The sequence below is a fragment of the Cladophialophora yegresii genome (genome assembly GCF_000585515.1).
Source record: "Cladophialophora yegresii CBS 114405 chromosome Unknown aczIN-supercont1.1, whole genome shotgun sequence".
Classification (NCBI taxonomy): Eukaryota; Fungi; Ascomycota; class Eurotiomycetes; order Chaetothyriales; family Herpotrichiellaceae; genus Cladophialophora; species Cladophialophora yegresii.
In genome coordinates this window covers 2,361,279-2,384,899 of record NW_006913045.1, presented here as the reverse complement: position 1 = coordinate 2,384,899, position 23,621 = coordinate 2,361,279, and the positions used below count along the sequence as shown (strand labels likewise).

The 23,621-nt window shown below is 53.6% G+C and overlaps 7 protein-coding genes across 7 annotated transcripts; 5 read left to right on the top strand and 2 right to left on the bottom strand.

Annotated features, from left to right (window-relative positions):
* Positions 1-1,532: 1,532 nt before the first annotated feature.
* On the top strand, positions 1,533-3,563 carry A1O7_00839 (uncharacterized protein; the record flags this gene model as incomplete). Its single annotated transcript, XM_007754880.1, has 7 exons — positions 1,533-1,627; positions 1,678-1,778; positions 1,839-2,017; positions 2,070-2,843; positions 2,934-2,986; positions 3,070-3,277; positions 3,366-3,563. 7 exons carry the CDS (start codon positions 1,533-1,535, stop codon positions 3,561-3,563), a joined length of 1,608 nt encoding a protein of 535 aa, XP_007753070.1.
* Positions 3,564-5,847: 2,284 nt separating this feature from the next.
* Positions 5,848-7,071, top strand: A1O7_00838 (uncharacterized protein; the record flags this gene model as incomplete). Its single annotated transcript, XM_007754879.1, has 1 exon — positions 5,848-7,071. One exon carries the CDS (start codon positions 5,848-5,850, stop codon positions 7,069-7,071), a length of 1,224 nt encoding a protein of 407 aa, XP_007753069.1.
* Positions 7,072-8,181: 1,110 nt separating this feature from the next.
* Positions 8,182-10,617, top strand: A1O7_00837 (uncharacterized protein; the record flags this gene model as incomplete). Its single annotated transcript, XM_007754878.1, has 12 exons — positions 8,182-8,247; positions 8,304-8,331; positions 8,391-8,452; positions 8,509-8,699; positions 8,776-9,204; positions 9,286-9,347; positions 9,429-9,558; positions 9,647-9,786; positions 9,874-9,987; positions 10,104-10,144; positions 10,304-10,368; positions 10,461-10,617. The coding sequence occupies 12 exons, from the start codon at positions 8,182-8,184 to the stop codon at positions 10,615-10,617; spliced, it is 1,485 nt and encodes a 494-aa protein (XP_007753068.1).
* A 666-nt stretch (positions 10,618-11,283) lies between these two features.
* On the bottom strand, positions 11,284-12,186 carry A1O7_00836 (uncharacterized protein; the record flags this gene model as incomplete). Its single annotated transcript, XM_007754877.1, has 1 exon — positions 11,284-12,186. One exon carries the CDS (start codon positions 12,184-12,186, stop codon positions 11,284-11,286), a length of 903 nt encoding a protein of 300 aa, XP_007753067.1.
* Positions 12,187-15,557: 3,371 nt separating this feature from the next.
* On the top strand, positions 15,558-17,264 carry A1O7_00835 (uncharacterized protein; the record flags this gene model as incomplete). Its single annotated transcript, XM_007754876.1, has 1 exon — positions 15,558-17,264. The coding sequence occupies one exon, from the start codon at positions 15,558-15,560 to the stop codon at positions 17,262-17,264; it is 1,707 nt and encodes a 568-aa protein (XP_007753066.1).
* Positions 17,265-18,860: 1,596 nt separating this feature from the next.
* A1O7_00834 (uncharacterized protein) lies at positions 18,861-20,111 on the bottom strand (the record flags this gene model as incomplete). The annotated part of the gene is made up of 1 exon (XM_007754875.1): positions 18,861-20,111. One exon carries the CDS (start codon positions 20,109-20,111, stop codon positions 18,861-18,863), a length of 1,251 nt encoding a protein of 416 aa, XP_007753065.1.
* A 1,087-nt stretch (positions 20,112-21,198) lies between these two features.
* On the top strand, positions 21,199-21,600 carry A1O7_00833 (biphenyl-2,3-diol 1,2-dioxygenase; the record flags this gene model as incomplete). Its single annotated transcript, XM_007754874.1, has 1 exon — positions 21,199-21,600. The coding sequence occupies one exon, from the start codon at positions 21,199-21,201 to the stop codon at positions 21,598-21,600; it is 402 nt and encodes a 133-aa protein (XP_007753064.1).
* Between the last annotated feature and the right edge of the window lie 2,021 nt (positions 21,601-23,621).

Sequence of the window (23,621 nt, the reverse complement as noted above, 5' to 3'; positions counted from 1 at the left end):
ATATTCTATTTGTCTACGGAGTACCGAATTCGTCTATGAGTATTCACCAAATGATGAATCTAAATCTTGGAAGTCTGATCTTTTCAATATACAACGTCAAGCTTGTACTGACTAGGTGGCCCCAATCAACGGATCTGGCATACTTGCGTTGGAGACTGGACAAAGAGTTCCTCTCCGTATCTTCTCTCAGGTGCAGTCAGGCTGCGCTCGAGGCAACAGCGTGACAGCGTTAATCACAACTGCAGACCAACCTCAGCTACCTCCGGAAAGATGCCTGTGACCCGGTCCAATGCAATTGCAGCCACTGCAATCATACCATACTGACAGTATTCTTCTAATTAGGCAGAGTAGATCGAAGCCCACTTCCTGGACCTTACTGCTGCAGCCCACCAAGCTCGCTTATTAGCTGCCAACTACAAAAGCTAATATCACGCCCAGTCCACCGTTCCATATCCTCGGGACATCGGCCTTTACCCAATAGCTTGCTCATACTGCCCAGCTCTTAGACGAGTCTACCCTTGTGGCCGACCGAGTCAGAGATTCCTGATTCCGAGATCTTGTTCCAGGCTGGACGACCCCACATGCCTCTCTCTCTTCCACGCGCTCTCGCCACGCGATCGAGAATACACCATCAGATCTCCTCGAGCGATGTGTACATACTGCTCGGCTGGATTGTCTTGATGTCGCCGCTTGGACATCCAGTGTATGAGCCACATACAGGACAATCGAGACTTTCTTCATGATACCGCCATAACTCCCCGTACTGAGTCCAATGGGTGCTCGCCTCCGATGACTTGCGGTCCCGCCTCGAAGCTGTTATGACTTATCGTGTTATTGTCAAAGTAGGCGAGCTCGGCGATGTCTTGGAAGAAACCTACCACACAGTAAGACACGGGAACACATCATGGAGTACCCCGTACTTGCACTCTTTAACCGTTTCGAGAGTTGGACCTCGGAATTCCAACGGCGTTCCCCCGCAAAACCTGGGGATTCGAGACGCCCATGCGTCCCAACCTTCCCCCCACACTCGTGTTCCAAGCCCGAGGATAAAGGTTGGGGCACAATCCGAAAGTCTATTGCCGCCACGAGCGCGGCTCCGACTTCCAGGCTGCTGCGTTTCCTTGTTTGGACTATTCGACCTGGCTATGGCTATCTGTCGTCGCGCGGTCTAGCCCCGTTCATTTTTTCTTGTCAATAAGACTTGGTGCAGGACGAACCATGACATGATGGCCAATCAGGACTGTTTAAGTCCGTCTTTACTGGACCCTGGTGGCTCTTGTATCATGACTAACCCCTATTGGGCTCGTCTTTCGTGTTCAAACATGCACCGGCGAAGAGTTCGAATGGCCTAGGTTTTCTGCGAAATTGGTCGGACCTTACCATCCTCGCCAGGGGCGCCGTATAAGAAGTCCGTTCATCGAACGCAGACGTATCCCGACTTCCTTTTGTCAACTTCTACTGTACCACTCCTGCAACGGGGTCTTGTACATTTTCCGGTTCGAGCCCAGAGCTCTCAGAGACCTTTCCCGACGATGGGGAAACTCATACCCAATGCCTTCAACCTGGCGGTTGTGATCTTCGTGGCTCTTGGATCAACCGCCTGCTCCTACGGAATGGCCATTATTGGGTAAGGAGAACCCATTCTATGATCGAAGGTAGTGTGCTAACATGATCCAGCTCCACCATTGGCCAGCCTAGCTTTTACAAATCACTGCACCTGGCTCCTCAAGGAGAACCTGGATACGGGCGCACTGCTGAATACATCGGTGCTTTCAATGGTATATTGTTGGACCTAATTCGCCCTACCTCTGAATGGCTCCTAACCTTTCTTCAACCAGGTGTGAACTCGGCAGGATCTGCCATTGGCGCCGCAGCTTGTGCATACTGTGCAGATAGGTGGTCGCGCAAGCACACGATTCAGGTTGCTGCCATTATTCTTGTAATTGGGGCCGCCATTTGCACAGGATCGGTGAACAATGCAATGTTTCTCGTGGGACGTGTGATCAATGGGTTGGGAGTGGGTCAAGCCGAACGGGTTATGCAAGCCATGTTTACTGACAATGAAATAGATCGGTGCTCTTGTCACAGCCATCCCGATGTACCAAGCCGAGGTATCAACTCCTGAGAGCCGGGGTTTCATGGTGTCAATGCACGGGGTGATGTTTGCCATGGGATACACGCTCTCTGCCTTCATCGGGTTCGGCGTCTCCTTCATCTCTACCGGTGGATCACCCTCTTCATTCCCTTGGCGCTTTCCTATCGCGTTCCAAATGGTTCCAGCCTTGCTTTTGCTGGTCGGCTCACCTTGGTTGCCTTATTCGCCGCGTTGGCTCCTCATGCACGATCGCCACGACGAAGCCCACGAAGTGATCAAACGCCTACACCGGACAAAGAACGACCCTCATGACTCTCTTGCCCGCAAGGAATTCTACCAGATGAAGAAGCAAGTCGAATTGGACCGTCAAATCAGTGCGACCACTTCAAAGTGGGAGATCTTCAAAACACCAGCGAATCGCAGGCGCGCTCTGGTGGGCTTCATTTTGATGTGGAACAACCAATTCACCGGTGTCCTGATCATCGCGAACTATGGTGTCATTCTGTACATCCAGCTGGGCATGACGGATTTCTGGCCTTTGTTGCTGAGCGCGTTCTGGGTGTTGTCTACGTTCCCTGGAAACATCTTTTGCGCGTTCTTCGTCGAGAGGTTCGGTCGCAGGAGATTCTTGCTCATCGGTTTGACTGGCATCCTTGTCTGTCTGATCTGCGAAATCGCCATCCAAGCGACTTACCTGGGTACCAACAATCGCGTGGCTCTAAACTTTGGCGTCTTCTTCATATTCCTGGTGAGTATCCTCTCTTGGTTCAGACCTCCAAACCCTCCCTCTCATCAGCGTGAGTTATGAGGACGAGCCATGGTTGACCTTTTTATGCAGTTCATCACACCATTCTGGAGTACCTTCATCGATGCCTCACAATTCCTCTACGTGTAAGTCACTGCTCCGTCGCTATTTCTACTCAGGCTGCATTACTGCTCCCGAGCGGGTAAGCCCCAGCTAACAACTTGTCTAGCTCGGAGATCTTCCCGACGCACATCCGCAGCCAAGGCATGGCCGTGTCCATGTGTGGCATGTACCTCGCCGATATAATCCTCCTTGTCGCTGGTCCAATTGCGCTCAACAACATTGGTTGGAAATTCTTCTTGGTCCTCATCATCCCTACAGCTCTACACATTGTATTCGTGTTCTTCATGTGTCCTGAAACCAAAGGGCGAAGTTTGGTAAGAAGACCCCTCTCCACATTGCTTTCAACGTGAACGAATTAATTTGCCTCCCAACACGCAACACCATTACTGACTCTGGGTTTAGGAGGATATCAATGCGCAGTTCGGCGAACAAGTGGCCATCCATTACTACGGCGCCACCGACGCAGAGAAGGAAGAATTGGAGAAAGCCGCGCAACAGGATGAAGAGGAGGAAGTGCAACAAAAGAACCGGACCAGTCTCGGTGAGAAGACTGCCGAGGATGTGGAGGAGCGGGAAATCATCGCCGCGAACAGGGCTTGAATTGAAGAATGGGCCTGTGTATGACACCGGGGGTAATCGCATCGGAGTATGGATGCCATGGCGATGCATCGACGATGCAGTCGCCAGCGAAGTGACGAAGATGTCCGGACTGTGCTCGGCACAGAACAATAGCAGCTGGTAAAGAGGAATATTGAACGAAGTCGCCTTGGTTGGTGGTCGGGTACTCTGCTTACTATGTCTGGCAGGACAGTGATAGAGTACATCGTAGACCAAAGTACTTACTTAGTAACACTTTTCCTTAGCAGAAGTAAGGCCTACATACTGTACTACATACTAAGTATGTACATAATATCCACAAACTCACAATGTTGTCTAGGAACTCCCTTTATTCTGTAGAGGGAATTTGCATGGGCCAGTTGGTGCAGTAAGCATTGTTGCCTCAGGCAATCTGATCACATGGCACTCAGACTTCAAGTCATCATGAGACTCAGCTGAGTCGTTCGGCATTAGCTGATGCGATGCGATACGAGATGCTGCTGTCAGATCAGGGGGCTCTGTGCTGCCTTCGGCCTACTGACCACAGTTACTTCGTAGGATATCCTTGGTAGGTACAGTGTATAAGGACCTCGTGAATCTCGCCTCATCGGATTCTCAACAGTGGCCACCAGGAACATTCCAGTCCAATCTAGTCCGCGGGTGATTGATTGTATCTCCGAGCCGAACGATCGTTGGCCATGAGGGTTCAATTTCTAACCACCACTTTCGCTGCCGCAGCCCTGCTTACGTCTCAATCGCTCGCGATCACCATCTCTCTGGGCCATGACGCCATAAATAACTACGCTTGGACAAGCGGTTCTCAACCATGTCCCGGCACCACGATATCTCCCACAACCTCTTCATATTGTGGCCATACCTTCACCCTCGGGTCATCCACGTATCGTCTGTCGAAATGTGGAGAGACCGATTTCCAACTCCAGGAGAGAGCGGGGAGTGACGGATGGGTGTTCAACTCCTATTGTTACCCGCCTGATAGTGGGGATCTGAGTCTCAGGTGTGGTGGTGGTACGGAACAGTGGGTTGTTGTTGCCCAGTTCAATTGTGGTGTTAGGCCTCGGTGGTAGGCTGAGGGCAGGCGCACGTCTGAATGAAGAGACAGACCGCGGGCTGGAAGGCAAGCCTACTGTACATAGGGCTTTCCGATTACATCGTTGACACCTTGGCAGTTGTGCATCTTCGGATGGAGCTGCAGCGACTGGCGGAATATTGACCGGCGTGAGTGGGAACTCGTGTCGTCCTCATTGCACTTTTCATCGCCAAGGTTGCCTTCTGTGCGGTCCGTATGTGTTGCTCTGTCAAGTTCGGCCAGATAATTACATAGCAGCGTGCTTTCCGAAGATGACCTTAGGACGGACTACAAGCGAGGCCATCTACGCTTTGTTGCGGATTTGTAATCGCGCTCGACGTGATCCAGTTAGACAATCTTCTGCAGGACCTTACAAGGGCTTAGAAATCGTGGTGTCGATGGTTGAGTTCAACATGGACTGAGTTTGTTGGCTTCAAGTTGAGATCTCTCTGCCCTCCGCAAGCATCATGACCTGGGCACCGCAATGACTGCGCTGGAATACTAGTACTGTCAGGTCCTGAAACAGTATGTACTATCCGAACCTATATGTACCTTAGAGTTGGAATCGGCATTGAGAAAGTATCCGAGAAGTATCCGAGAGGCGTCCGAAAGGTGTCTTGAGAAGCATCTGAAACTGTATCCGAGAAGTGTTAGATACTTCTCACATTCCTTAAATCGGTGAAATTCTCACGGTTCTAAGAAGCATCAGACCCTCCTCGGATACAATGTCAGATGCTTCTCGGATATTCATCGATATATGGTCGCGATAGATTGCAAGGACTGTCTCGATGGTAGTTTGAACAAGCAGACAGTACAGTACGTCTTCGTGCGTGGTTCCACCTAGAGGCAGAGCACTATGCGACTTTTACTTGAGTTGGGCTGTATACAGTAGTACAGCAGGAGCAATGTTTAAAGATGGCCAAGCTGCAACGTGGTCGAGATGTGTACTATATATGGCACAGGCTTCCACAAATCCGATATCGCAGGATCATCGCATCTCCTTCGAGGCCGGCTAAAAGCCACCACGGTGGTGACGGCGCCATGGAATTTCGATTGCGGGGAAAATTCTGCTTATTGGTGGGGCAGCTGGCGACGAAGAAGAAGAAGAATTTCATTATGGCCATTCTTCTTCGCCCTGATCCTTATATTCCTTCTGGTTATAAAAACACTGCGCCGATATACTAGCACAGTTGATACGTAATGGCCGACTCGAAGCTGCACCATGCGCCCCCTTTCCGGGCAGAGCACATGGGATCTCTGCTTCGACCGCAGAAGCTCCTAGATGTGCGAGCAGCCATTCGAGAAAAGGGCATCTCGGAGGAAGAAGCTGGCCTTCCTGCCGTGGAAAAGGAATCCATTGGACAGATTGTGAAGACTCAGCGCGACCTGGGTCTCAAAGCTGTCACATCTGGAGAATACAACCGAACCCGTTTCTGGGGACTGTTTTGGGATGAGCTGGCTGGCACCATCAGACTACAGGATGCTGAAGCAAGTATGTTCCGGCTGTATCACCCGGACGTGGTGTCGTTGATAGAGAAGGATCGAAAGGTGATGCCAGGAGACTCCGTGGTTGCCGGCAGCAAGATCAGGCATGAAGGGACAAAGTCCAACCTCCATGAGCTGAAGCTGGTTCAAGAGTTTGTGCCCAAGGAAGAGTGGGGAAATATCAAGTTAACCATGATCACGCCGTCGTGGTTCCACATGAGATACAAGCAGGGCAGTGCGTACAAACCCGAGGCGTACTCGAACGACGCCGAGTACTTCAAGGACGTCGCCGCGGCGTACTCACGAGAGCTGCAGGTCTTGTACGATGCCGGGCTCCGAAACGTTCAATTTGACGACCCGAATATGGCGTACTTCTGCTCGAAGCAATTTCGTGACGGCTGGGCCCAGGACAAGGACAACACTGGCACCGTTGACGATCTTCTAGACGCCTACATCAAACTATACAACGACTCCCTTGCAAACGCCCCTGCGGATCTGCACACAGGCATCCATCTCTGCCGTGGCAACTTCATTGGCGGGCGCCACTTCGCTGAGGGAGCCTACGACATCATTGCTCAGAAACTCTTCACGACGCTCAACGTATCGACTTTCTACCTGGAATACGACACCGAGCGGGCTGGCGGTTTCGAACCGCTCAAATACCTGCCCAAGAACAAGAACGTCGTGATTGGGGCGATCAGCACGAAGCTGAGGCAGCTGGAGGACAAAGAACAAGTCAAGCAGCGAATCTACAAGGCGGCCGAATTTGTCGCGGAAGGATCACAGCAAACAAAAGAAGAGGCACTAAAGCGAATCGAGCTCTCCCCGCAGTGCGGATTCAGCACTCATGAGAGCGGCTACCCGCTGAGCGCCGAGGACCAAAGCAATAAGTTGAGGTTGATCAGGCAGATCGCGGATGAGATCTGGGGCGAGCCTTGATGTGACCATCCACATGTATAGCGGGAGGGGTAGGTAGGTGATGGTCATGTGTGTAGGATGACTGTTGGGAGCATTTTGTTGTCACCAGAGGATTTCAACAATCTGGGTAGACAAAACGTCCAGCGCGTTCACCACGGAAATTTGGGAAAAGTACAGAGATAAAAACTACTCAGATCTACGGCTGACCTGGGTGCTCAACGCCCCAGACTCGAGGCCGTAATGTGGAGTGCATATCACATCCACCACTTGCGCTGATTCTTGAACGGCACGCATCGCAGGAGTCCGTGACAAGCGGGCTGCTCGCCAACTCGTCTTGACACCTTCCACTACACCGCCCTGCCGTGAACTCAATGAAGAATTGCACACGACCTGTCAAGGCCACGAGGCTTTCGAACTACCATCGGCCGGTCGGTCATTGCACCGAGAAGGCGCGGGTCTTTTCCGTCTTGCAACGCCATGGCCACTTGGCGGTGGAGCTTGAAGAGCTTGGGGAGCTTCGCCTGTCGCCTGGGACCTCGAGCCCAAGCTTCCATCTCTCCGGCCTGCTGGGCTCCCCCACAAAACTCCAGATATTCCCCCTGCTGCTTCGCTTACCACGACGCCATGCTCGACGCTTCCACCACTCTCCTCACCTCAAGGAACAGCCGTCGGCAGCTGACTGTAGCGGACGGACCGAGCTCGGTCAAGGCCCCGTTGCATTTACCGCCGTTCAACAGGCTCTTCCCTCTCCCATTGTTCTTGGTCATGACTGCTTTAGTACCAGATTTCTTCATCTGGGACACTTTCATTTGATGGCGCATCACTTAGAAGTATCAGAGAGTTTCGGTTGCCCTTCGGCTTCGCTCGATGTTCAGCCGAGCTGCATGTTCACCTCCTGTCACCATGCTTGGGCCATTGAGGAGACGCCATGGCAGATACGACTCCGTCGGCTCTAACGCCGACGGCAATTGAAGACCACATGGTCGCTGATCATTCCCACGTTTTCTCGAGCTGCCTTTCCATTATTACTCACGACCATTCCCTCGGGTCTGACATTCTCTTTCTATTCCATAACATACCGTTGAGCTACCTCGTCCAAGCGGAAGACTGAAGCTACTTTCGCAGTTCAAGATGGCAGGAACAATATGGTACACACTGGGTGTGTCAATGTTTGCGGCGATTGGCACCTTCCTCTTCGTGAGTCTTCACTGCTCTATCTTCAAGCCTTGGGTCGCTCACGTCAAGATCAATAGGGTTTCGACACCGGCATCGCCACCACAAGTGAGTTGTTCTCTCCGAAGAGGAAGGGCTTCCAGCACATACTGACGCCGCTTTCGCAGCTATCGCACACCAGAGTTGGATCGACTACATGGACAAGCCTAACAAAGGCTTGACCGGCGCTGTATGCTACATTTTCAGGCACCCGTGCCGCGGGAGAAATCTAACAAAAACCGCCAGGTCGTCTCCACCTACATTGCCGGCGAGGCCGTGGGAGCTTTGACCCAGACTGCCATCGGCGACAAGCTTGGGCGAATCCGCTTCATGCAAATGATGTGCGTGATCGTCACGATCGGGACGGTCATCCAAACAGCCTCTCAGAACATTGGCATGTTCCTAGCTGGTCGTGTGCTCGCTGGCTTCGCGGTCGGGTGAGTCGAGTATTGCCTGACCTGTTCATGCCACACCACCTTCAAGCATGTGGGAGCTGACATTCTGGGCCACTAGAGGCATGGTCGCCACAGTGCCCATCTACCTGTCTGAGATTTCGGCGCCCAACGTCCGCGGTCTTATCGGTGGCATCTCAGGGTGCGGGATTTCTCTGGGAACAATGATGTCCAACTGGGTCGGCTTCGCATGCAGTTACGCGCCCTACGGCGCCATTCAATGGCGTCTACCCCTCGGCATCCAGATTCCCTGGGGTATAATCCTATTCATCGGTCTCGCTACATTCATGCCGAACTCGCCCCGTCAACTCATCCGGTGGGGGAAGATCGAAGAAGCTCGCCGCGCGTTCCTGCGCATCAGGAAGGACCTGACCAGCCATGAAGTGCAAGAGGAGTTTACTCTGATGCGCCGCCAGATTGAATTCGAGCAGCAGAGAGAGATCAACGGTCTTGGAGAGGTCTTTAGATTGTTCAGACACAGGGCATTGGTGTATGTGGCCTCTCTCATCCGTGGACGCTACCAGGCCATGTGAAGGAGAGACAGATGCGCTGACTGCTGCCTCCGCGCCAGCTCGATCGCCGTGCAAACCATGACTAGCCTCACGGGCGTCAACGTCATCCAATACTACCAAAGTGAGTTCTGGAGGCTTGGACTCGCGGGATTGAGTCCGGAGGTCCAATGCAGTGGTACAATTGCTAACGGGATAACCCAAGCCATCCTGTTCAAATCCCTAGGCATAAACAGCCACATGATCCTCGCCCTCGCCGCCATCTACGGCACCTTGGCCTTCACCTCGAACGTGCTCACGACGAGATTCCTCGCCGACCAATGGGGTCGTCGAAAGTACGGTAGATCCCGCAGCATTTCACCTCTCTCCTCCTTCTGCCTCTGCTTCCCGATGCTGACCCGAGTTTCGCTTTCCCACGTATAGGATGATCCTGGCCGGTCTGTCCGCCATCATCGTCATCGAGATCTACGCCGCCGTCATGCAGCGCGAATTTCAGAACACGGACAACAAGACCGGCAAGGGCTTCGCCGTGCTGGGGATCTATCTGTTTGTTGTTGCTTATTGTGAGTGCCGACCGCGAGGCAGATGCCAGCAAGGCTGCCTGCCTGCCACGTGAATTTGACGCTGACCTACCCCACCTTGTACCTTAGACGGCATGCTCAATTCGACGACCTGGCTTTACGGCGCCGAAGTCCTGCCCATCAACTTGCGGTCCAAGGTCATGGGTCTAGCTGCTGCGAGCCACTTTATTGTGAATGTGGGGAGTAAGTCACTCACTGGCTTCCTCGTCGCTTACTGAACACGCGTGGGAGGGTGTATCGCGAACCAAGGCTATTGCCAGAATCGATGGACTGACCTTGTACTCTTTACTTGATTGTAGTCACCGAGGCGGGACCATCTGCATTTGCCAACATTCATGAGGTGAGTAATCCACTATCTGAGGGAGACAGGCAAGGTATCAGCACCAGCGAGTCACAAGTTGCACTCCGGCCCGGGCGCTGACCCTGTCTGTCTGTCTGACTGACTGGCTCAACCTCCCTCCGACTCGACGGCTGGCTGACTGACCGATCTACGATACAGAACTATTACTACGTCTTCGTTGCGTGCTCGTTCTTCTTCCTCATCCTCGCATACTTTTTCTTCCCGTAAGTCATGGTCCTCTCGCTTGCACTCTCTGCATCGTGCGCATTGGTCGCGAGCCCATCTGGTCTTTGGCTGACTGCCGTTGGCTTCTCAGAGAGACAAAGAAGAAGACCCTCGAAGAGATTGCCGCTGCCTTCGGAGACAAGGTCGTGCTTTTGGACGAGAACGACGTCGCCACCGAGTCGGCAGTGATGGGAGACAAGCTTGGAGCCGTTCAGGTCGAGAGTGCTGTGGCATCCTCCAAGGTTTGAGGTGCCCTCCTCGCTCGGAAGCATGCCTGTGTAGCCAAGCTGGAGGAGGTTGGATATATTGGGGACGGGAACATTGAATCGTCGTGGTGATCAGATGAATAGCATTGAGATGTCTCAAGGCTGCAACGGCTGCACAAGCCTAGGACGGTGGCACCAGTCGGAGACGGGGAGAAGTGGGCTTGCACCTCTGGCAACGTGACTGCCATGGTGATTGTGGGTCGGTCGATATGTCGAACGTGGGTCACTCCGGCCTTGACCATGACTCGTTTTCTCTTGATATTGGCCTTCCTCCAAATGTGTCTAGTCGCATAGCGCTCCACCAGACTGGTTCTCGAAATACTGTGCATCGTTGATCGATCTCTTAGCAGTGTGCGATCGGTGCCGATCCGTCGATTGGCACAGCGTTGCGATTGGAGGCCAGAGCTTCTATATTAGTGTTAGTGTGACCCATGCATAACGTCCTGTATCGCTCTTACCATGGAATCGGCCATCTCGATCCCCTCTACTGGTCCTTCGGTTGGCTCCGCCTCAGTACCATAGTACTACCTCAGCCCGGATTTCAAACCCTCAACGTCGGGATTTGTTCCGCTGAGGTGCGCTCTGTGCGACTCCCGCAGACCGGCTAGAAAATCCGCGGGAAAGCCTAATCAACGACATGCGTTGTTCTCATTCCGCACACCGATATGGAAGGTGCTCGGCCCTTCTCTGGTTGGTGATATACAGACCACAGCGATCGATGATATCCATCAAATTTTGGTCCGAGCTTCGCGAAAGGTCAAGAGACGCAGTAAAGCAGCTCATCGCCTTCAGATGTGTCTGGGCAGCCACAAGATCGCCGAGGTACCAGTTTGTGACGCAGTGGAGGAGCATCTCTTGCAGGATCTGGCGGTCACGTAATATTCTCGCCTGTGGATCCGCAAGCTGTTCGCGTAGCCACCGCAGAGATGGTTGCATATACCTGGTCGCTTTGATCTCGAATTCCTCGCGACGACTTGGGATGTCGACGGCCATTCTCGCCGCGGTACAGGCAAGCATGGCGTATCCGTTGACATCTCCAGCAATTCGCCGGGAGAAGTTCCGGAAATCCTCGGAAGAGACAATCTGCTGGTAGAGATCATGCCTATGCAAATGTGTGCCCGGTTGATGGTCCGATGTCAGAGAGACGGTGTCAAAGTAGTCCACCAGTTCGTCGACATCTGGCGTTTCCGTTCTGTGAGGTCGGGGACTTGCGGAGCCAACGCTGCTCAGTGGGCTCGCAGACACAGACGGGCTGCTGCTTGACGACGTCTCAGCCCCGGGAGATGGTGGTGGCCTCGGGGAGCTCTGTCTGGACGAGACGATACTTTGGGGAGAGAGTCGAGGAGTCCGTGAGCTTGGTCGTTTCGCGGGTGGCTCTGGCACGCCATCATCCACGCGAAACATGTGTAGTCGCTTGTTCTTTTGGTTTCGACATGACTGGACATGGCTGAGGATAGCTGAGGCGTCTTTGCCATGACTCCTCGAGAGAGACGGAGACGCGCTGTCCTTGTTAATGAACAGGTATACTGTGGGTTTTTGGTTCTTTGACATCTTGGTTGAATATGCAGTCGTACTTTCGAGCCTGTAGTCGGGGGTAATAGGACAGACTCGTGTTCATATTGGAGATCTTGATGCTCGTGGAATAGATGAATAGGCTCCGCAATTCCTCGACGTTGATGGTGGCGACTATATAAATCCAGTTCTGCCGCCGGAGAGTACGCTGACACGAAGTGCCCGATGTGTGTCGGCTCTCTGGACGGCATTAGCCGAAGTCATCCTGTGCGGAACTTGCCTCAAATCGAGAAGTTGCGACGCTCCAGCTGATTGGCGAGCGAGCGCTGGACACGCTCGGGTACTCGTGAGGAGTGAGGGCGATCGTAGATGCGGATAACAAGCCCCATGGACTATTCATTTTCGCGGGAAGAGTCCAGGGAAACAGGAACTCATCTAGGTGGACGCTCGCCAGGTGGAAGATGGTAAAGTCAGATTGCAGCGTCGTTCTTCGATCTGGGGATCCGAAATGCAAGCGTGACCGCTGCCTGCATCCGTCGAGACGCAGGCGCAGCCCACGCCGAAGTGAAACTCTAGCCTAGTGTCACTGCGTCCACATCATCCGCAAGAAGGCGAAGACGATTCGCGAGGGCATGGGGCGCATCACGCACTGATTCAGTGGTTCTTCAGGGGTAGGCGAATCTCCTGGCTCAATCCCAAGTTGTCCAGTGCGCGCCAATAACGCAGTGCTTCCATCAATGATCCCAGATAACCAAGAGAGATCTGCTGTGACCGATTGGACCGGACCTATGAATAAGAGAGGCGTGGTCCACAGAGAAATAAGAGATGGTGCGGAAGTCAAACCTTGGCCGGAAGTCTGCGTAGGTTGAGGAGTTCACGTCTCCGCTGCGTGTTTGACGGCTGTCAGGAGAAGCATAGGAATGACAGGCTGCGGGCGCTGTAGGTCGTAGCGGTGATCGCGCAGCAAAAGCAGCTCAGTCTTGGACATGCATCGAGTACAACGGAATCCTCCACGCTGTCAACGAAAATGCGCCATGGTCACAGGCAGCTCGCGGACAGTTCGAAAGAGTGGGAACAGGCTACCGGATAGTCGGTCCGCCGACCAGCCAAGGAGAAGAGTTTGAGGCCAGATCAACGATCAAATACACAGTAGACGTGGCGTGCGTCTCAGCGGTTGTCTCCGAGTTCGCCAGCTCCTCTGGGGCGGGACAACCAACAAGGAGCGGTTTGATGCTGACAATAGTGGGGCTTTCGTATCTAGCCTCGCTATCATCTTCGACGGACAAGAAGCACCCAAGAGGTGCAGACCGAGGGAAAACATTTCCCGGTCCACGTGTGGGCATCCTGGTCGCCGATGGTTGAATGGGAGTCAGAGAAAACTCGATCCAGGCAGAGGTCCAGCACTACCATCATCGAGGATACCGTACTGGCATCAGTGGTAACAAGGACCGAATTACGTGATTATCTAAGATTCTTTTCCAACATCCCATATCATCTGACCACTGTATGGTATGGGAGCTGCGATCTGTCTTCCAGGTCCCATGCTTTGGCCGTAAGCTCAACATCAGTACCACAATACCATACCGCCTGCTTACGCATGAGCTTACCATCCATATCGTTTAGAACCCGGTACGGAGGATCCCTTCAAACGTCCTCACTGCGATGATGGGTTCCTCTGTGGACTTTGTCTCTACCCAAGTCAGACTCGACGAGCGACGACATGCCTCCACAAATAACACTTTCCTTTGGCTTGATTGGTGGATGGCTCTTACCAGGAGACTGCAAATCACGAACCACTGACGCCTCGACAGACAGAAAGCGGCTCCAAGTCTCAGTACGAACTGACAGTTCTTACCTCCCACTCCTGTTTGCCCATGGATACGGCGCAACAACGCCCTTGCTACAGATGCTTGATGATCTGGCATGGGCTCTAGGACCGACCGAAGAACAATAGCCGTCTGGAGGGGCGATGTGCGACGCCCATTTGCTTATCGTGAGTTGTCGAATGAATCTCCAGCACCTGGAATTACAAAAGTAGACTCTCGTCCCGCTGTCATTCCTCTGTGACGTGAACCACAGTGAGGTGCCGCTCAATTGCAACTTTGCAGGTACAATGAAGCTGCATGAAACCCTCCGAACCACAGACGCCACCAACGATCATAGACTTGCGGGTTGAGGATATGTGAACCTGACTTATAGCCTCATTGACAGGCCTACCACTTGACATCTGCTTGGGGCGTGCTGCTTTCAAATCATAGCTGATGTCATCGGCGCCGCACCGAAGAAATGCGATGCGTTCAGCATTCTCTGGTGTCGACCGACCCGGAGTCCGGAGCAGAGAAGGCTGCCATACTTGACCGAGCGGAAGCTCTGCGATCAAGGTCAGTTCTGTTCCCACTCGAGAAATCAGAGCATACTAGGCTCTAACAACCACCTCGATCTGCTCGATGGAGTGCTCGCGATGACGAAAGGTTGCTTCGGTCAGACTCGAATATCAGATAGAGACACCCTTTTGAATATGCTTATCTGGCCAGCACTGCTGTTGTCGTCCAATTCATATCTTGACGCGGCATTCCCGCTCCATAATCAGAAGGCGACACGATTGGCTCTGCAGCCCTTCGTCCGTGCAGATACGTGTCCCAATGCAATCAAAGACCGTTTGCAGGAGCGCTGCTCAAGGTTTGTACCGATCGTCATGAAGCACCTACTTTCTCAGAATGCGCCGGTACTACTCAGGCTGAAAGGCATAAACTTGAAGCGCCGAGTCCTAATTCCTGATTGTATGCTCTCGCACTCAACTCGGCACCTACCGCACATTCTTCTCATGCAAGGCTGGGCCCACACGGCACTCGGATGCTAGCTGGTAAAGAGTCCAGGCTAAGCCCCAGTATCGACAGGGCCGAGGCGACGAGTACACAGTAAGTCCAGCAGTGGCATCATCGTCTCCTGCGATCTACAAACTTTGACCAACTCGTTCTGATTCTTCGCCCAACGCGGGCGCATGGTATGCCAATTCGGAAAGGTGTGTGCCTATCAGAGGCTCTGCTTCTCACTTTTCTGTCAATGATCTTCTTGCGCTTCTTGGTATCTTTCATGGCCGCTTCGTGATTGGATGTTGATCGTGGCGCAAGCGCGGGACCTCGACGTATCCGGGAAGCAAGAGACACAAACTTCGGGTAACACAGACCGCTGGGCGACGCAACAAGGCTGAAGATGAGGGCCGGAAGGTAGTCAGTAATTACCCCTCCTCATCTCGAGAATGAGCCGATCTGTAAGTGCTTCGCTTCAGGAGCGGATATAACGAGACTCGCCAGGCAGCCGAAACAATATCGCCGCAGCGCATCCTCCCCGTCTCGTGGTCTATTCTCTGCCAGTGGCCACCTTGACCCCAGCGACGGCCGCAATACACTATGCCCTTCTTCAACACCTCCCGCAAACGGCGCAAGGTCGCAGAAATTGCAGTCACTCCAGTCGCCCCAGTCTACCCTCCTAATCCGCCGCCCTATGCCCTCGGTAACAGCGCACCGATCTACTCAGAGCCGCAACCGCAATGGACTCCGCAGCCTGGTCCATACCTTCCTCCACCCCCACAGCCCTACATGACTTCAATGGTGAGCTTACTGCCGATGCCCAATGTCCAGGTGGACTGCGGCGCGCAGCCAATGCGACCTCAACATACATGGGCATGCCCCCAGACAAGCACCGTCGATCTTGCGCCTCCGAGATCGACGATGCCATTGCGGGAGAGAATCGACGACAAACTGGGCGACGTCCTCTCGCTTATCGACGAGGACGCATTCTCAGGTTCGGAACGAGAGCTGATGATACCAATGGAAACTACGCCCGCTCCAGAATACACAGAAACCCGCGAGCCCGTCCGGGCACTTGGAGCCTGCGAAAGGCAGCAGCAGCAGACAAGACAGAAGAAACAGGGCCTGAGCCAAGAGAAGCAGCTCAACGTCTTCACGAAACTCGATCTATACATGAACTCGAGACTGCCTGCCTCCTTGCAACCGTTTCGCGTCTATATGCCGACATGGCCACTTCTGTGCCTGGCCGCGCAGTATTCCAACAGCGCGTACATCTCGCCTCAATCCTCGGCGGAACGCAAGGACTTCGTCTCCGCCGACGGCCGCATGGGCACCAAGGCGATGGTGATCAAGTCCGTACCGTGCGACGACAAGAAGACCATCGTGTTCGCGATCCGCGGCACGAGCATGTTCAGCATCCGAGACTGGGGGGTCAATCTGGACACGGAACCCGTCTCCCCAGCTGGCTTCCTTGATGATCAAGGCAACCTGTGCCACTCGGGATTCCTGCGCGTCGCAAAGGCGATGGTCAGGCCGATCGCCGCGCGGCTGCGGCACTTGCTGGAAGAAAACCCCTCGCGCGCAAGCTGCTCGTTGCTCATCACGGGCCACTCGGCTGGCGGCGCCGTCGCGAGTCTGCTGTACGCACACATGCTCTCCACGAGTGTGCAGTCCGACCTGAACATCCTGACGGGGTGCTTCAAGAGAGTGCACTGCGTCACGTTCGGCGCCCCGCCTGTCAGCCTCCTCGCGCTCCAGAAACCCGACACCACGGACGGGAGACTGCGCAAGTGCCTGTTCCACTCGTTCATCAACGAAGGGGACCCCGTCGTGCGCGCCGAGCGAGCCTACGTCAAGAGCCTGGTCGATCTGCTCTCCCAACCCGTCCCCTCGTCCGTGGCGGCCGTGCAGCAGAAACCTCCAAACCTAAAACCTTCCCTCCCGGCCCTCGCTTCACTAGGCGCATCCATGTCCAGGCTCGACCTCTCTCTCGCGCCCGCGATGAAGATGCCCAGACCGAAACCCTCGAGACCGAAACCCAAACGTGGTGCAGCCATCCCGCTGGGGAAACTGTGGTGGGACGTCCCGCCCGCGACTTTGTCCAACGCCGGCCGGCTAGTTGTGCTTCGTGTCCCGCCGCAGGAATGGGGCGCCAGAGAGACTGATGTCACGGCCTCGCTGGTCAGGGATGAGCAACTCCGCCAGGTCATCTTTGGGGAGCCCCTCGTTCATTCTATGGATCTTTACGCCAAAAGGATCGAGACTCTAGCGGTCCGTGCTGTGACTGGACGGGATGGTGCTGTTTGAGTGAGAAACAAGGCACGTCCAATACAAGGCCATTCTATGACTGGCGGTATCCTTGTTGATCAGGAGAGTCGCCGTGTCGAGATACCGGCGGTATACTTACTGACATGAGAGCCGCTGTGTCGAGATGACGGGTGGAGCAAGTTATTTGACGTTATGATACACGCAAAAGCCAAGGATACCCGTTTCAATTTTTTTTTGACGCTGAGGACCTGAACCAGTCGCCTTACTTATTTTTTGCTGTAATATTTACAGCATTTCGTTCCTGATAGGTATCTGTACATACGAATCACGACATCAATGAGACTGAAATGCATCCATTGCCACGGATGCATCAAACACCCATCCACGCACGGCAGGTCGTTGCTATGCAGTCCGAGCTGTCCCGTGGCCTGCAATTGCCATTTGTCTTGAAGTCAAATTACCGCGCCGCACAACCCACAGGAAATGATACGGCGTGCTTTGTCTCCCGAGTAGTGACGAAAAGGACCAGAAGCAGAGTAGATCCAACCGCCTTGGCGTCTGTCATATCTAATGTGTAGTTTTGAAACCAAGGAGGGCGTTTCCGAGCCTGAACATTGATCTAGCGCAACCTGAGGCTCAAAGCTGGTATCAATCCTCCATCTCACACACGGCTGAATTCACAAGGATGCCACTGAGTGGAACTCGGATTCTTTCTTGGGCCACGTCTTGCTACTGTAGGAGTACTCGGTACCCACATAACTTGGAGTAGGTATGTACCTCGGCGCAGGGTCACGACCGAGGACTGGGACTGAGACTGAAACTGCGGCTGAGTTTGCGTCTGAGTCTGAGTCTGTACCTGACTGTTTCACCGTTGCTGCCCGACCGACGATGTCGATTCGTGTTGCTTTGCCCATGAGGCTCAGGCTCCTTGAGTGCACATTGGCGTGCTCGTATAACACGGGTAAGGTTCAGGGATACAGAACATCAAAGGGTCGATGTTGAGGCTTGAGCGCGTAGTTGCATGCTTGAATGTGCTAGTGCTGTAGCAGTCGGCTTTTTTCTCCAGGTCATGGATCGTGATCATGAAGTCCATGCGGTGTGTGGGCTGGGTGTGGCGATTGGGCCTCGTGGCATCCGCCGATCTCCGGGATCATCACGGATCGCTCTGATCTGCGAGGGGATCGACGAAGTCGGCAAGTGCGTGAGTTTTGACGTGAAGCGATGTAGATGCCGTGCCATAGGTCGTGTATTGCCCTAGGTCCCTGCCCAAGTGCGGAAGTAAGAGGGAGAGAAAGCGATCGGCAACGTGTAGCTTTGGTGTACACCCACTTACTGACTTGGGAGACCTGCACGTCGCTTGAAAGGGCGATGAGATTCTCGAGGGTGTCCTGCTACAGGACCAGTACGAGGAGCCTACAGAGAGGAAATTGGATGGAGAAGGTATCATGGTCGATGATCGCTTCGGCGGTGCGGGTCTAGACAGTACCTGCTCTGTGAGGCACCATGCCTAGACTATCGCGTATCCGGGTTCCTCGAAAAGCAGGCCGTCAAGTAAAAATTGACTTTGTTGGGATGCGGCTCGTTGCAGAATGCTACATTAGTGTCGGCCAGCATGCGAGCACAGCAGGCAGATGTTTAGGTGCCGACAAACTTGGTCTTGCGAAAGCCAGGTGGGCCCCAGTTCGTCGTGCGTGAATGCCGGTTCAGCAATTGATCTCGGTATTGTTGCAAGGAAGTCAATTTTGATTTCTTAGAGATGAGATGTTGATGGCGAGAAAGGATGTTCGAATGGGCACGGGTAGCCTTGACCGCCGGGGCGAGGGACGGAGACTGGACTGCTGTTAGTGATGTCTCGTCATAGGCCCGCGTCCGCCACACGGGGGTGATCACACTGCTGGTGTTGCTTCGGGGGGTTCCAGAGATTTGCTCTTCTAGCGTCAATGTCGTCCTTGTGGCTTGCATATCTGCTTCTGGCATAGACAGTGTCGAGTTTGGCTCAGCAGATTGAGGCAATGCATTGTCCTCTGAGCTTTGCTGCTGTGCCTCGACATTCAGCTGGGTCGTTGAATCGCCAGGTGAAGAACGATCGGCCTCAACAGCCCAGTGGGGTTCTTTCATTTGTGTGTCTGCCAGTCCCTCGTCCCCGGGCCTGCTAGCTGCTTCTTCAAGGGACCGCATCTGAGGGACAACATCCACAGGGTCCTCAGGTTCATTGGTAACATGGGCCATTATGACTTCCGCAGCTGGTTCAGGTGCAGGGATGGGAGCTTCGTCGCCAACGGCGTTCTTTGCTATGTTGGGCAAAGATTGGGCAGTCGCAGGCTTCTGAGCATCCAGGGCCGCAAGGTCTCCCGTTCCTTCGCCTGGAATTTGCGGGACGTCGATGTCTGATATCTCGGTCTCCAGAATTATCGACTTCGAAGGCCCAATTTCTTCGTTTAGAGGCTGCAGAATCCCGGTCATCGACGCCTCGTTTTGTGGCGGCATATCATCGAGTTGCAAAGACGCTGCGTCTGAAATAGTAGCATCTTCGGACTTCGACTCTCCAAGAACGGAAGGCGTCAAGTCTGGCTTCTCAACGAGCAGGTGCCGCTCTGCAGTCTTCCGTCGCTTATTGCCTGTGCCCTGGAGAGAGCGATTGGGCAGCTCTCGAGCTTGTCGAGCAGCAGCTTTGCTGCTAACGACTTCAGGCGCTGCATCCTCGTCCGAATCATGGTTAGGGACGACTCCACCTGATATTTCTCGTTCGTTGTCAGCTTTAGACTCCCGAAGGGGCACTTCAACCACAATGGGATCATCAGCGTCTACGCTCCTGAAGCGCTTGCGTTTGTTGTCTGCCTCGGGCGAGGAAGCGCCTATCCGACTTCCCAAGCGCGTCGTCACCATTGTGTCGGAGAGTAGAGTCTACAGAAGTCGCGACTTGAAGAGTTGAGGTGGAAATTTCAGACTGAGAGAATTTGTGATCTTATCTAATCGCTCGGCTGACGTAATAGACACCCACTAAACGCCTACTAAGTGGCACCCACCTAAACTCTTGCACTAAGTGGCACCTAACGCGGCCACTGGGCGGTCACCTTTGGCCAGACTCTTTAGCCAGGCTCACTTCATGCCCAACATGGACAATCGATCATCAGGTACGTACCCGGATTGTTAATCTTCTTAGGACCAAAGGCCAACCTCACTTGGTCCACTCCATTCCCTCATGTCCTCGCTCCGTGGTGTTGTCGGTTCGAGCAGTTACAAGAAAGAGTCGCTGGACTATATCTACCGATCTGATTTACAGCGGCCTCTTCCGTTATTGTATCTCTTCATCAAGTTACATATCGACCACGGAACAAGGTAAATTCGTATTCCGCCGTTTCGACGCATGCCGGGTCTGCGTTGATGCCATCATCCTCTGACCCTCAAACACTCACAGGATCAACGGTACCCATTGGCAGCTGATATTCCTACCCCAGGCGCCTCCTGATCATGAGTTTGTTCGCTTTGTGTTGAAGGACGTCGCATTGGTAGCACTGTGGATTTCTGGTAGCAGCAATGTGTTGCTGCTTCTCGTTACGTGACAAAAGTACCTTCCCAGCCTTATGCAGTGGGTGCCAGTTCATCTGAGTTGTAACCCTAAAACACGTCCTACAGCCTAGTGCATCCCCTCCTCGAATGGACAGCAGAGACAGACTTGACGTTCGCCGATTCGCCGGCGATACCCCGTCGCCGTACCGCCGGAGCTGGATCCAATTGGTGAAGCATTTGGAGAAACAGTCGACGAAGGATGAGGGCATCGATGTAAATGGTCGAAAACTCGTGTGCCGGCCATAGCGTATATAGCCTAGGCATCGCGCGTTGATCGAACGCAAACCGAAAGCTACCAGTACAGTCAGTACTGTCTTCATCTCATTGGGCTGTCTCTCTCCGTGGCACCTGGCGCCGACTATCCACGAGAAACACCTGAACCAAGTTGGACATTCGTGCAGCCATGGTTTCGATATGCAAAGCCAAGTCGCTGGACCATTTCGTCCTCACCGTCAGGGACATTGCCGCAACGATCCAATTCTATGGAGAAGTTTTAGGGATGCAGCATGCCTCATTCGCGGCACCCACTGATCCTAACATCACCCGCCATGCACTGAGGTTCGGCTCGCAAAAGATCAACTTACACCAGAGCGGCAAGGAATTCGAGCCCAAAGCGCAGAATGTACAGCCCGGGAGTGGCGATTTGTGCTTCTTGGTGGAAGACAATGTCGAGGAAGTGCTTAAATCTCTGCAGGGACTCGGGATCGACGTTCTCGAGGGCGGGAAGGTTGTTGAGAGGACAGGGGCCCAGGGAAAGTTGCGGAGTGTCTATGTCAGAGATCCGGATGGGAATTTGGTCGAGTAAGTCGCAAATAGGCGCGCGGTGGTCGTCACATTCATTGGGTGAAAGCTAATAAATTCCGCTGTTCAGGCTGTCAAACCAGGTATAGATCTCAACTTCACCGGAGGCGGTAACTCATCTATCGCGAGCGCAGGGATGGGCAAGTACCTCCTACCGTAATCATCTAGGTGAAGCCACGACCGTTGCGCAGAGTGGAATGGCGATCCAATTGAGTGATAGCGCCCATGCAGGAGCGGAGCTGGTCTATTTCGCGTTTTACCACTCGAATGTTGTTCTCGTGCTATGTGCCGCCTCGATTGAGAGAAAGATCGCCTCCCTGCCGACCGGATCTTGAGCACATGTCATTCTTACTAAGGGTCCCGTGCCGTGGTCCGAGCATCGAGATGTATCGCGTAAGTCATGTTCCCTGATCGCCTGGCTGAATTTCACAATGAGGAGCAAGCCACGCGTGGTTTATGTAGGATGCAGCCAGCAGTGTGCACGCAGTTCAATAAGCGCGGGAAAGGTGGCGAGTAGAAGTAGGTTTGCGACACGTCTACTCGGCCCGTTAAATGCAGTATGAGACGCCAACATTCTGACACAGCATGATATGGGAGAGGGTGCGGTAAATGCACGGATCGGGCGGGTGGAAGCGAAGGCCAAAGCAGCCAAACTCTCGCTCTCGATCCTGCCATGGACTCGGTACTGTCAGACTGTACAAGCAGTAGTCTCAGGTCTGGAGGGCTACGAGTACTGTGTAGAGTGAATGGACTTACGGACTACCAGGGGACGATGCTGACTCTTTCCTAACCCCACTATATTCCGCAATGCTCGAGCTCCTGGTGGTATACGTAAGGGCACCGAAGTACAATGCGTCTTCGACAGGGGGGTGGAACCGCTCCTGGTAGACCAAAGCCGCTCTTCTTGGGAAGGATGACTGTCAATAATCACAACATGGGAAAGATGCTTGCTAATCATCACAAACATGGGAAATGCAAACATCAGAGTATGGGAAAGCTGATTGCCAATCTCACACCATGGAACTGACCAAGGCCGCTACTTCCGCAAATGACATGAAGTCGACGAAGAGGCTCTCCAGGGTACGTGGAGCCCAAAGAGCTGGCCAGGGTCCTGTCATCCGTAGACGGATAAGCGGGTGTGGATAATTGACATCTTGGTTCAGTGGCGCCCCGCGTTGTTGTGTTCTCGCGAGCACCCGTTTCGAGGCAGGATACGTACTCAGTACGGAGCTGTCCCGTGTGAATGCGTTGCTGCGTAATTACGGGATAGTTGTCGAGCACTTGATCGTTGATCGATAACCGAGATTAAGTTACAGACAATGTCCGATTTCTGGGGTTGGTCTGCCAGTCTGCGATGTCGGAGGTTGCTGGTGATGAGAATCGACATCTGTGGCAGAACAGTGTGTGGCATCCCTGGAAAACTTTGGCTAATTGTTGATACAGTACCTTGGCTGGAGGTCAGTAGACGGCAGATTGCTCTTCCTGCGCCGCTGAGATGCCTCGAGGTGATAGACATGCTCATGCAGGAGCTAGGGCACCAATAGATAGCCCTACTTAGCCCTCATCAGCGCTTAATAGCACCCTCGCCCCAGCGATGTCCACCCGCGAATGTTCCCCTCAGCTCCGGCTCTTCAGCACGGCTGCATGCACTTCTATGTACGGAGTGGTTGACTTCGAGGATGTTGATTCATGAGCGTTACCTCGGATCGTGAAAGTTCAGGATTCAGACGCCGTTCATGGCCGGAAGTCAGCGAGGACGCTCTATGCATGACATTTCCCGGACGGCCCCCGTCGTATTGCGTCTGGTCGAAGCAAGATAATTTCTAGGCTTCCTGCAGAGCTCGTGGTATCGTCGTATGGCTATTAAGGCCTGGCCAGAGAGCAAGTAAGTCAAATTTAAGCCACCAGTCAGACGACACGATAGGTCGCGTTACCTCGGCTCCGTCGTAACGGGACCTCTGTTGAAGTTTGAAGACGTGCCGCCACGAAGCCATCCAAACCCTACGCCAGAAAGTCATAGTGTAT